Below are 14,116 nucleotides of genomic sequence, written 5' to 3'. Positions count from 1 at the left end.
AAGATGTTCTGAACCAGAGATGAAAAACTCTCCCCACCCCTTAAGATCTAATGGCAGTACGATTGTTTTCAAGGGAACAACTAGTTTAGGAAGGGTCTTTATGGCATGTGCATCTCCCCTGAGAGTAATTTCACCTCCCAAATTACACCCACAAAGGGGGAATGTAGCAGGGAGGGAGTAAGCTTTGATCAGAAACTGACAGTAAATAAATTTCTCATGTGAATAGCTTGGCTGAAATTGTTTCGGCCTTCACTGTTTGATTATTAACAATTCTGAGCAGGCAGATTTCTAAACATTTGTTTTTTAGAGTTGTCAGAGCGGCAGCCTGAAAACTCTTTTCCCCTTCAAAGCTGCCGACATGGCCACTGAGGCGTTGGGTGGGAGGCAGGACTCGGCTGCCGCTGTTAAGCCAGAAGCTATGGAAGAGGAAGGCCCCAAGTCCTCACTGGACAGCACTGAGAGGCAGATAGGGATGGAGGAGAAATCTGTTTAAAATGGATTCATATATAAAGGTCGGCACGTCCAACATGATCAGGCTTTGACTACATCAGACTGCCTCTTTCACTGATCACCTTGCTTAAGTCTGAGGTGGGGTGTGAAAATCTATGCAAAATTGTATGCAAAAAATACAAACTTTATACATACCTAAGAGCCAAGTCTCATACTTTCTGCAGCATAATTTTATTAGTATACATGTGTGTTAGTATTTTTATACAGGTTTTATACACTGTTGTATGCACCTGTTTATATGCTAGTTATTTTAGGAAACCCTAAAGGGAATGCATGTATAATATGAAACATGCATGATGTTGGCATCCATCTGTCTCGAGAGACAATGGAGTGTGCCTCTGGGAGTGAAAATTAGTATAATTCTCCTCATCCTGAGCCACTCATCCCTCATCCCAGTGGATCTCACCATAGGATTGTCCCCTTAGTGGAGAGTAGGAAAAATTATATCATTGCTCTAGTCTAAAGCTCTAGTCTATCTATTGCTCCATTCGTGGACATCAGTTAAATATTATTATTTGTCTCACAGGTACACCTACATTACAAATGTAAACTATTGTCCATATGGGATTCCTAAGAGAAAAGCTAGTTTCTGGAGACTGCTGAAAATGTTTTTTATCCTTAGCCCATTGGGGGAGTTATAATAGTTAAAACAGAACTGAAACTGTTTTAAAATATATAGTGTATACACAGCCAGTCTTTTACAGCTAGATTAATGTATACAACTGCAGAAACCTGAATCAATCTTAAGAGTCACGACTTTGGTAGTCTATTCAGCTAGTACTGCATGCTTAAATGTTTTTAACTAATACTGAAGCATTTGCCAATGGACTAGAGTAGATATGAGCTGAAACAAGTATTTCAAATAATTCATATCACCTAGCCTTGGTCCAGAGATATGTGTACTGTCTGCACACTACTTTCTGCATGCTGCCTTATAGAGCTAGTCTCTGAAACTTTTGGCATTTAAAAAACAACCCCTGAACTCTTCAGATTCAGTGAAAATGAAGTTGTCTTGAACCACAGGTTGGATTCTGACTAACAGTGAAATCCTATACATGTCCATTCAGAAGTAAGTCTAGTTGGATGTCAATGACTCCCAAGCGAGGTTAGGATCACAGTCAAATAATTAATTCAACTTGGAAAAGTTGTCAAACTGTGTACACTTTCAGGAACAGAGTTTTAAAAATCAAATTGTTAATGAAATCAAAGGACAAATCCCTAAACTATCAACATCATCATTCTGCATTTGCCAAGTATTCCTATATGCTATTCCTGTTGTGGAGAAGATTTACAACATTGCGCACCTCCATCTGTCATATTGTTATACACTGAATGAAAAACACTGTCCCAGAACTGCCCTCAGAAATATGTGTGCTGTGTTGCCAGTAAGCTCAACTCCCTTCTAATGGATACGGTATTTATTACTGTTTGGCCACAGACCTCCAGAACCAGCATTTGCTGCATGGAGATATGAAGTGAAGCATAAACTTTCTTTCCCCATTTGTCTGAGAAAAGGAGGATATGTAGAACAGTTCAGGTCCCAGCTTGCAGAAAACAAAAGGAGGAATTTGTCACTCAGGTTCAGTTTTTGATTGGTAAATGCCTACAAATAAATAGACACTTCATGCCCGGGTGGCTAGATGCTCTTTAACCAAGCTCCTCTGTCCACTTTTCCTCTTCTTAAATAATCTACCTGAAAACAAGTATTTGCTTTCAAGAGTCACTTGCATTAAGCTGGAATCAGCTGTTTTGAAACAGCATGCATACCGTTGTTCCCATTGCAAACAAAACACTTTCTTCTTCAATAAGAAAGGTTCATTGTCTGGTCAATCCACCAGAATGAACCCACTATAAGCAATGTGTTTTCCAACCACTGAGATGAATTCAAGAAAAACAACAACAACATTCGTGCCTTTTGAAACAAGACCTCAGGCCTAGGTCTCCTCTGCTGTATGCCAGTGTTAAACCTATCACAGTCCTAATCATACCTGAGTTATCTTTAAAACCTTATACAATTCACCTCTGAAATAAAATCTGATAATAATAATAACCAATAATAGTATCATTCTGTTATTTTTGTACTGCTTTCGTTGTTCCTATTACATTTAGTAGCTCACCTTGAGATACGCAGAAGGTGATTAATAAATAATGATAAGAGGAAGATAACGCTGCAAAAGGCACCTGTATTTTCTTGAATTGTTAAAACACTTTCAAATGCATTGCAGGACTGCCCAACTTCAGATACAGGGTTGAAATGAAGAGTGTATTAAAATATATATTCAGCAGTCCCACAGATTGTGTGCAATTACCGTATTTTTCGCTCTATAACACGCACCCGACCATAACACGCAAGTAGTTTTTAGAGGAGGAAAATCCGTAGGCATGCCACCCGTAGGCATTCCCTCCATAACACGCACAGACATTTCCCCTTACTTTTTAGGAGGAAAAAAGTGAGTGTTATGGTGCAAAAAATACGGTATCTAGCTACAATCTAAGATGGGGAAAAAGAAGAGTGGGAAACTGATGTTACGGCTGCCGTTTCTGAAGGGTTTCTGGTACTCTGTGACCACTGACATTTAGGAGACTGGAACTGCGTGCGTCAGTGACTAGAAAGCACAACAGAAAGTTGGAGAGCACATTAGGCAGCCAGTCAACTGGAACAAAAAGAGAACTACAGTTTAGTAACAGCGGAATAAAAGCATGTAAAAACAGGCCAAACATAAAAGTCAGCAGGATCAGCGTATGACTCTAAAAGGCCCTTTTCCATCAGAGAGATTCTCTCTCCCCCCACACACACACCCATGAGCACATCCAAACACGGCCATTGCTTATAAAAATGCATGTCTTTGTTAAAAGCCTAATTCCCTTTGATCAGAATGAGCCAGCTTTCCCCAACATGGTGCCCTCCAGATGTTTTTTGGACCACAAAATGTGGCAGCCAGAATAGACAGTTTACTTGCTGGAGATGAAAAAATGGGATTGACTGCCACCAGCCTTTAAAGCTCCACACTGGTATAGAGTTTGCTACTGCGCCCAGTTCTATATAAAGCCCTACACAGCCAGGGAAGGGGAGCAAATGTTTGAATGGAGTACCTCTCCATTACCTGCTGACCTGTGCTGATCTATGGGAGAGGATCTGCTTGTAGTTCCATTGACAGCTGCAGTTTACTGTCTGGCAGAGCAGGTCCCTTTTCTACTATGGCTGGACCTCCCCACTGGATGTGGAACTCCCTACCACTGAAGATATGTACCTGTCCCCAACATTATCTAAGTTAAAACACATTACTGTTTTTTTCCTTCAAGGCTTTGGAGATGGCCAGTTTAAAAACTGGGCTTCCCCATCACACTCCCAGGCTGCAGCTTATGGTATCTATTGGTTCCATGCCTTTTGCGTGATATTGCTGTGGTGTCAATGAATTGTTAATATCAATAAACTGCTTGTGTACTGCTGCGCTGGGAACCTTTGGACTGAACTGCAAAGGTTATGAATAATATATAAATACAGTGGTACCTCAGGTTACAGACTCCACTAACCCAGAAATAGTACCTTGGGTTAAGAACTTTGCTTCAGGATGAGAACAGGAATTGTGCTCCGGTGGCAGTGGGAGGCCCCATTAGCTAAAGTGGTGTTTCAGGTTAAGAACATACCTCCAGAACGAATTAAGTTCTTAACCCGAGGTACCACTGTAATACGACTCGCATCAACTGCAGCCACATGGCAAATGATCAGGGATCATGGGAGTTGTGGACCAAGACATGTGAAACAGACTGGGGGGAAATCCAAACCATGCAGAATGACCCACCTAGAGAGGTTACAAAGACAGATGTACAGTATTCTATTCTACTCTACTCCACTCTATTCTTTCATTCATTTAATTTCTATACTGCCCTTCATCTGAGGATCACAGGGCAGTTTACAATATAAAAACACCAAAAAATGCACAACATAGTAACAGAAACAATAACAATAATTTCTATATAGAGTTGCAGCACTGTCTGCAGAATGAAGCATTTCAACAGCTTTCCAATGAGTTTTGGAGGTGCTGAAAGGTCACCTCAAAAGAAATGGCACAATCATCAGGAAACAAAAGATGCAGGGCCAGTTGTGGATCCAGGCTGCAGGTGTCCCAAACTTCTAGCTGCTGTGTATCTACACTATAGTGGTACCTTGGTTGTCGAACTTAATCAATTCCGGGAGTCCGTTCGATTCCAGGAGTCCATTCGACTCCCAGAACCATTTGAAAACCAAGGTGCGGCTTCTGATGGGCTGCAGGAGCTTCCTGCACTCAATCGGAAGCCGCAGAAGTTGCGCCGGACATTCGGCTTCCAAAAAACCTTCGCAAACAGGAATACAGTGGTACCTCGGGTTAAGTACTTACCGTATTTTTCGCTCGATAACACGCACCTGACCATAACACGCACATAGTTTTTAGAGGAGGAAAACAAGAAAAAAAAATTCTGAATGAAACAGTGGGTGTATCATTTTTGTACTTCATGCTGCGGCCACAGACATGTGATTTGACAGTGAGTTTGGGGTAGCCCAATGCAAAGATCCTGAGGATCCATGTGGATCCATGCTTTGTAACCACGTTTTTGCACCATTGCAGCCCCAGGCAACAGTGGGTGCGTGATTTTTTTGGTGCAGGCTGTAGCCATGGACATGCTATGTGATCTGATGGTGAATTTGGGGTGACCCAATGCAAAGATCCTGAGGATCCATGTGGATCCATGCTTTGTAACCACGTTTTTGTACCATTGCAGCCCCAGGCAACAGTGGGTGCGTGATTTTTTTGGTGCAGGCTGTAGCCATGGACATGCTATGTGATCTGATGGTGAATTTGGGGTGACCCAATGCAAAGATCCTGAGGATCCATGTGGATCCATGCTTTGTAACCACGTTTTTGTACCATTGCAACCCCAGGCAACAGTGGGTGCGTGATTTTTTTGGTGCAGGCTGTAGCCATGGACATGCTATGTGATCTGATGGTGAATTTGGGGTGACCCAATGCAAAGATCCTGAGGATCCATGTGGATCCATGCTTTGTAACCACGTTTTTGTACCATTGCAGCCCCAGGCAACAGTGGGTGCGTGATTTTTTTGGTGCAGGCTGTAGCCATGGACATGCTATGTGATCTGATGGTGAATTTGGGGTGACCCAATGCAAAGATCCTGAGGATCCATGTGGATCCGTGCTTTGTAACCATGTTTTTGCACCATTGCAGCCCTGTTTTTGCATCAGATCATTGCTATGTGATCTGATGGTGAATTTGGGGTGACTCAATGCAAAGATCCTGAGGATCCATGTGGATCCGTGATTGGAACCACGTTTTAAGTAGGGAGGGAAGGAAAAACATAGAAGCGACAAGGAGAGGGGTGTGCAGAGAAGCAGCTGGCTAAGAATGCAGGAGAGGGGTTTTACCGGAGGGAGGAAAGGAAGGCAAAAGTCCCCCCCCCACAAGCCAGCCAGCTCTCTCTCTCTCCCCCCCCCCCAACCTGCATGTTGCCTTCGAGTCCCAGACGCACGGAAAGGAATTGCCTGGAGGGGAGGGGTTTTCTCTGCGCTTTGTTCCGTTTGAGCAAACACAGTAAGGAAACAGAAGCGGGTGGGCAGTAAGACCCTGAGGCAGAATGCAGGAAAGCAGCAACTTCCTCCTTTCCTCCCTTCTCCGGACGATTTGATATTTGCCTGATTTATGCCTTCACTCGCGCTTGTCAGCTCCAGGGACCACACATTCGCTCAATAACACGCACAGACATTTTCCCTTACTTTTTAGGAGAAAAAATCTGCGTGTAATAGAGGGAAAAATACGGTAATTCATTCCGAGGGCCATTCTTAACCTGAAACGGTTCTTAACCTGAAGCACCACTTTAGTTAATGGGGCCTCTTGCTGCCGCCGCGCTGCCGGAGCACGATTTCTGTTCTCATCCTGAAGCAAAGTTCTTAACCCGAGGTAATATTTCTGGGTTAGTGGAGTCTGTCACCTGAGGCGTATGTAACCTGAAGCGTATGTAACCCGAGGTAGCACTGTACTCATTTCCGGGTTTGCGGCATTGGGGATTTGTTCAGGAGCCAAGCTGTTCGAGAATCAAGGTACCACTGTACTATCTTCAAGTGGTTTACTAGTCACACTTTCTTCCCAGGAAACCTTGGAAGCAGTGATGTGGGATTTCTGGAAAACTTTTGAATAGGGTTTTTTTACCCACCGTACATGAATGTATAGGAAGTCTTCCGGTGTTCTGGAGAATAATCTAATTTAGCAAGTGGAAGCTGCCAGACTTTTCTTAAACCAAACATTGTTCCCAACAAAACATACAAAACTGAAAATTTTCTATGGAAAAGCCCCACATCACTGTTAGGAAACTGCAGTTTGAAAGGATCTTTAACATTCTTCACCAACCTACAATTCCCAGGACTATTTTTTTTTGGGGGGGGGAACCTCACCTAATTCCTGTAGATATATCTCCTCAACATGCCAAAATTCTGTTCCAAAGACAGAATAGATGGTGGCTCTGGACACAGTATAAATGTTGGCTTTGTTGCCTAACTTATCCCACCAAGTTGTTGCTTGGTAAAATAACTTTGCATTCACCAAAGTGCTACAGAAAGCAAACAAGTGGTGACTCCACCAAAATCTGTAGAGGGCTTCTATTCAGTGTTCCGGCCAATCCATTCCATCCCCTGTTCCAGGTTTTACACACACACACACACCCCAACAGTTGGCCAACAGTTGTCTTTGGGCTTCTTCCCACCTGAGTTGTTTTAAGTTTGCAAGCCTTAGGGGTTCCTGCAAACCAGCTGGCATTGTCCTCTTGTGCATGGATGATGCTATTTAAGGAGAAGTTAAAGAACTGAGATAACTATCAGTAGATAAAAAAGATACCCCAATGAGATCTGAAACCAATACAAATAACCAACACTGTCTTGTGGGTTTCCCATAGGAATCTGGCTTGTCACTGTGTGAAAAGTGTTGGACCCGACATGCCTTTTGTCTGATTTGGCAGGGCTGTTTTCTTACTAGTAGGTGTGTAGTAAAGTATTAGGTACTGAGCATGCAGGTATCTTCTAGCTAATACTTTCCAGCTAAGAAATGTTCCGAGGACATGCATGCAGGCAAAAACAAGGAATCCCGTCCTCCCATGTAACAGGCTACTAATACAAATGTAGACTTGTCACTTAACTGCATAAATATGCTTAAATGTATTTCTCTGTTGGTTTTAAGGTTACTCCCCCCCCTTTGGAACACCTCAAACCCTTAAGAAGAGCCACATGCTGGGCTCTGAAGAGCAGCACTCTGAGAGTTGCCGACATGCCGTATACTCAAGCATCTCCACACTTCAGTTGCAGAGGAAAGTGCCTTCCAAGGAAAATACAAGTTTGCCCAAAGGTAATCACCTTTCAGATCAAGTCAGATTCCTAATTCATGAACAGCTTGTCTGCTTTCATCACTTCAAAAGAAAGTCATTCTTTATTATAAGCATATTTGGGGGTAGGGGGAGGTGCTAGACACTGGAAATTAAAACGAAACTGTCTGGTTGGGAAACGTACATTTACTGAATACAGGGAAAGCTACATATTAGTGCCTTGCAGTCCATATTAAGTTTCTACTGTGATTTATGTCTTGTTTGCAAGAGCAATACTGCGGTATTATAACTGGCATGCAAATCATTTGTGTTCTCGTGTGCCACCCAGAAAGTGAGTCACATGTTTCTCTTTCCTCTGGTGAATAATAACCAGTTTGGGGTGGGAGGAAGAATAAAAAGAAGAACTGCTCTCTAGGGGAAAAACACTTCCAAAATATAGAGTTGAGGCATACTAAGTATAGCAGTTCTGGATACGTTTAATTTAAAGGATGTTCTTTGCTCCAGAATACATCAAGCTTCCTTGAATAAAGGGAGTTTATTTTGAAAGAAGGCATTTATTTCAAAACTAGGGCACAGTCCAACATGCATATATGTGTATCACTTGATTACTGTGCATCTGAGGGCTGGCAGCTAATGTGCAAACCAAAGAGAATTGTGTTTGAGGTGATGTGAGGAGACAGGGAAGTTTCCTCTGTGGTGGCCTCTTCACACATAAGAGTCATCACTTGATGTGGCAGAGCACATACATGCATCCTGATCCTAAATATGTGCACCAGCTTGTCTTCCTGCAAATACATGGAACATCTCTAAAGAACATGCATCCCATTAAGAGCTGTGAAGTTGCACTGAAGGCAATGTCCATCTGTTTGCCCTAAGTTCTGCTAAGAGGTACAAAATATGGTATTAGGTTGCTGGCACTGAAACAATCTATTGAGGTAAAAACTAAGGTGGCACATCCATTAGCAACAAGAGGTGGAGAGAAGATGTTGTGCAGGTTCACAAGAAAAAACAGCAGAGATTAAAAAATGGATTTTCCTTCCTTTCCAAATATTTTGGTGTGAAGGCAGCCTTGTGGGTAACATGGAAGCTTACTACTCTCTACACAGTTGTATGAATAAAATAGGTCAATGTTAGGTTCTACTCTGTTTTAAAATGATTTATATTTCTTTTTTTATAATAATAGGAGACATTTGCAGAGCATATATCTTTGTCTCTCTCAACAACAGAAAATGGGGGTATATACTACTAACATGGCTTGACTTTTTATGAAGCGTAAGTTCATAAACAAAGTAAGCCCACCCTTTGGTCTCAGTCTCATACACAAAAGTTACCCTTCCTTTACCTCTGTGTTTCTAGTTTTACTTTGTCTAGAACTCCATTGTTTCAACCATGAGGACACCTCTTTAGTGTCTGCAGCCCAACCCACCAGTTGGGAATCACTGGTTTAATCTAATGATGCAAAAAGATGAGACATACTGGTTAACTGATTCATTAAACAATTATGTGCACAGAGATGCTTGTTCGAGACGGAAAAGGATTAGGGTACATTGTTAAAGACAGGTGAAAAGACAGCATATGATCTTCATATGGCAGAGTTCACCCTTCCAGAACACTTCCACTTTCTCTGCCATCACTAATTTCTATACGCACATTTCAATTTCTTTAAGAACCGCACTCAATCACAACAAAAGCCCTACACTTTCCAAGAACTGGTCGCGAAAGAAAACCTATTTGCAGATTTCCTAAAAGGTGTTCATTTCTTCTTTCCCCTTCAAAGAACTCTAGAGAATATTTTTTTAGAAGAAAATAAACAAAAAACTTATTTCGTTATATCAGCTGCTATAAATATGTAAATATATCTGCTTTACTTCTTGTAAAAACTTTACCCATCAATACAAGTGTCACCTGCTTAACCTGATTGTGTACCATATGCAAAGACATCCATGTAGAATTTCATTTTTCTCCCAAACAGAAAGATAAACAGAAACAATGGAAGTGTTGTGAGGGGTACCTGCAAGGGTTGTGGCGCGCATGCAAACACACACACACACACACACACACACACACACACACTTGTGCAAGCCGTAGTCTAAAATAAACAAGGTGCAGATAATGAGGGTTCCACTGTGCTATGTAATCATAATACAGTTTCAGTAGCATTTTTCCTCTTCAAGCACAACCAAGAAGTAGGCCACACATGACGTGAATTAGCTTCCCCCTCATCATTAGTTTTCCTCTCTCATGCTTAAACTGTGACCTCATTTTACCAGCAAATTTCACACAACCTATGAATGACATCAGCGATTAAACCTTGATTGAAACAAGATGGGGAGTTCTCACTGTAACCTGAGAGAGAAAAGCGCAACACGGTCACTGACAGGCTAGAGAGATTTATGGGAACTTTATCACTGCTGAAACACCTCAGTTTTTAAACATCTACTTTCAACACGGCAACTGACTTTTAAAGTCTGGCGCACTGGAGATGGGAATGATACAGTGTAGGTCCTCTTCTATCGAACACCTGGCAGGTCTATGGTAAGCGGTTATCACATTTTGGACCAGGACGAGCAAATTGCCAGAAACAATTAAGTACTGGAGTCCGTGAATTCTACTGGCGCTTGGAAAACAGCTAGCCAGGCAAGCTAGCTTTGACCCCCATTGCAAGCGCATAGGTAAGGTGTAATATTGAAATAGTGGAAACGAACGCATTTGATAATGGAAACACAGAGAAAAACATACCCAGCCTCCATTGTCTTGGATCCAGTTGTCCAGGTGCCTGTTCAGGTAGTCAGTCATCCACACTGTGATATTGTCCACAAGGGGCGACATCTCCCGGCTGACGCTCTCCACGCACATCATGCCACCGAACTCAAAGAACGCCACAATCCTCCCCCAGTTCACCCCGTCTCGGAAGAGCTCTTCGACAACTGCCGCAAAGCGAGCTCTGGCAGTGACCGGGGTCAAGTGCAGCTGTCCAGACATCTGAGCAAAGTCCCTCCTGTAACGCCGCGAAAACTCATCCCCGGCTTGACGTAAAGTTGCGTGGACAACCTGTGGCACAGGGTGCGGTCCGCCAGCCGGGGCGACGTTACTTACAGGCAGCTCGGAAGGATGAGATGCCAGCCTAGCAAGGTTAGGGAACGTCTCTGCAGGAGCAGGATCTGGAGGAGGAGGAAGGTCTTCTCTGTCTTCACTGGCAACCCAGTCATATCCTTTCTGCGACAGCTTGTAATGGATGTACGTCTGCACTATCTCTCTTGTGTCGTAACCTCTTATCCCAGTCTGAGCCATCATCTATAGCAAGGAGTAGGGGAAAGGTGGGGGAAAATATATGCAGAAGCGGATGGAGTGTCCCCCCTCCCGCCCCCCCAAAAGAAAGCAGCCAGTAATAGTAAGTGCCAGTGTTTATATATAATCCAGTTGTTTTATTCTATGCAGTTCCATTGGTTGAGGTATGGGAGAGTCCTCAGGGTCTCGAAGGTATTTCCGCCTTCCCAGTGTTTCCCTCCTCAGTTTGCGATGCACGGTGGAAACCGGATTTAAAATGCAGCCAGTACTGTATTCCACATGTAATATTTATTATGAAGCGTATTTGCAGAGGCGTTCCATCCTCTGTGTTGAAATGCATCTGAAATAAGAAAATCAGATGCTTATTCAAAGTCAGGTGCATTTCCACACACACACCCCTCCTACATGCTGCTATAGACTAGGACATGAATGAAGGAGACTGCTGGGCACACATTCCAACCCTCCTGACATCCAATATGTAATTTACTAAAGCAGAGCAACCTCTAATGCAAATTCATGCAAAGCACATTCAACTAAAGACCCTCAACCAGTGCTTAAAGGGAAGCAATCACCACCACCATGAAATGAAATAAAGTTACCCAAAGCAAATTGCTTGTGGAAAACAAACAAACACAAAACACTTACTTGAAATAAATCTACTTTTCTGTCAAGTTTCCTTGCAGGGAAAATAAATAAATAAATCCAAACAGTCGCAGGTCCTCTACAAAAATGAAACGCAGTAGTTTCTTTGATGATTCCCCCCCAAAAAGTGGGGTGGGGGGAGAAAAAGAAAAAAGGGAAGAGTGTGGAATATCTTCAGATACCGTTGAGTTGCTATGATTTCCAGAAAGACTCACAAGGCTCCCGTTTGAATGACATTTCCAAAGCTATGCCCCAAGTCTCAGCAATCCCTGCCGCTGAACTTCAGGAAAAGCCCCAGGACGAAAACGAGGAAATTTCTGAAAAGCATCATAAAAAAAAAACACCTCATGTTTAAATCCCTGCTGTTTAGATTTCTTAAAAAAATAAAAATAAATGTTTCATTCAGACGGGGATCTCCCTCCACTTAGATGCCACACGCGCGCGCGCGCGCAAATCTGGAATGAACCACCTTTTCTACTGCTAAACTCCGGATGGCGAGAGGAAAATACAGTACCCCCCCACCATTAAAAAAAACAGCACAGGTTTTTTGTGTTGCGCGCGCGTGTGTAATATATAGGGAGAGGAGGAAGAGATCCCAGGAGGCAAAGGGGCGTGTCTCAGAGGTATTAATTGGTCCTGGCCGCCACCCCCCACTGCCCTTGCTACCCCAGGCAGCCGCGCAATGCTTCCCAGTCACGAGGCGCCTCCTCCTTCTCCAGCCCGGGCTGCAGATTGGATGCGCTGGCTGAGCTGCGTTCGGCTCGGCGCTCCGGCGGCTGTTGGGGAGGTCCCGGGGGCAGGGGAAGCGCACTCGATGCAGGAGCCCAAGGGGGCGGAGAGTCGAGGCGAGCCGCTCTCACGCTCCGGGGCTCAGCAAATGGGGCGGCTTCCCTCTGGCCCCACCTCGCCGTTCATTCAAGAAAAGGGGGGGAAGAGAGAGAGAGAGAGAGAGAGAAGAAACAAACAAACCAACCCATTTTCCTCCTTGTGATTGCACTCGCTCGCCTCCTCCGACTTGCGTCTTGCTTTTGCACCCGCAATTTCGGGGGGGTCTGAGGGTGGGTGGTCCACGATGGGGGGAAAGGCGGCAAACCTGCTTTTCCCCGCGCGCACTCTGGAGGTTTTCCTTTCTTTCCTCCTTCCCCGCCATTCATTTTTCTTCTTTTGTTTTCATGGGCTTCTTTTTAAATTTTAGGTTATTCAGCGGCTCGTCCCGTGCTCTTAAGGCGCCGTCAAGAGCCATTTTGTGAGAGAAAAGGGGCTTCTAAGCACTTTTTTCCCCTACTGAAGAGGGGGGGAGAAGCGCCTTGCAATAAAACTCGTTTATAGATGGGGAAACTGAGGCTACACATGAGGTGGAACTGAACAAAAATAATATAAAATTTAGCGTTGTGAAAGCCGCTGACCCGCGGGCAGAAGGGAAACAGGATGGCGTACCCTTTTCTTCCCCTTATTCTTTTTTTTGGGGGGGGGAGGACGCGAAACTGGATTTCTCCCTTCTGCCTTGGTTTAGGGGAATTTGTGCATAAAAAAAGAGGGACGGTTTTTTCAGTCCACCCACGGCCCGAGAAAATGCTGCTTCGAGGCAGAAGAAGGGCCAATTTTAAAAGCAACCGCGTCACCTACAGTTTCATCCTGCAAGATCTCATGCCACGGGGGGCAAGCAGGCAACTTGCCCGGGGGGGTTTCAGCCCGGTTCCCGCCAAGAGCCTTCGGGCACCCCCCCCGGCTCCCCATGTAGAATTGAGAACTGGGTTTTTAAAAAAATAAAATAAAAACTTCCCTCTTAGGTGGTCAAAATTGAAGGGACCACCAGGCCATTCCTTGCCCGGGTGATGCGTGTCTGAGGGAGGCTTATAAGTCGTGGCGTGTGTGGGTATTTAAAATGAAAAAGAAAGGGGGGCTTACACTTTTGGCGGCAAACTCCCATCGATATCCCCCCCACCCCCGACTTGCAACTTGGGCGGCTCCACGCGAGCTTGTGGAGCAATTTCCGCGCTCTGCATCCTGACGATGATTTATTCCCGCCTTCTTTGGAAGGCGCCACTCGAGGGCTCTTGGCGCGCTGGGGAAGGGAAGGGAAGCGGCTCCAAAGTCCCGTCCCCTTCCTCATCCGGCGTCAGGGGCAGGTTGAGAGTCGGCTGTGTGGCCTCGTTTACCCGCTTTCTGCCTTTTAAGACTTTATTTTGGCTTCGGTTTTGCCTGGTCTGTTCGCATCATGCCTTCATTTTTTTTACAACATGCAAAACGCCCGTTTTCAAAACACCTCAGTTCTCAGGACTTAACACCCTCCAACATTTCTCCAATGAAAAT

The 14,116-nt window shown here is 44.2% G+C and overlaps 1 protein-coding gene across 2 annotated transcripts in view; it reads right to left on the bottom strand.

The window, feature by feature from the left end:
- BCL2 (BCL2 apoptosis regulator) overlaps window positions 1–12,456 on the bottom strand; it is a 184,391-nt gene extending 171,935 nt beyond the window's left edge. For both annotated transcript variants that reach the window (XM_053397056.1, XM_053397057.1), the window contains exons 1-2: window positions 11,807–12,456; window positions 10,613–11,501 (exon numbers count right to left, since the gene is read on the bottom strand). In XM_053397056.1, coding sequence (XP_053253031.1) covers window positions 10,613–11,167 — 555 coding nt within the window. In that variant the 5' untranslated portion in view covers window positions 11,168–11,501; window positions 11,807–12,456. The remainder of the gene's footprint in view (window positions 1–10,612; window positions 11,502–11,806) is intronic.
- Window positions 12,457–14,116: the final 1,660 nt, after the last annotated feature.

This window comes from Podarcis raffonei, chromosome 7 (assembly GCF_027172205.1).
Source record: "Podarcis raffonei isolate rPodRaf1 chromosome 7, rPodRaf1.pri, whole genome shotgun sequence".
NCBI lineage: Eukaryota > Metazoa > Chordata > Lepidosauria > Squamata > Lacertidae > Podarcis > Podarcis raffonei.
This window is presented reverse-complemented; position numbering and strand designations above follow the sequence as displayed.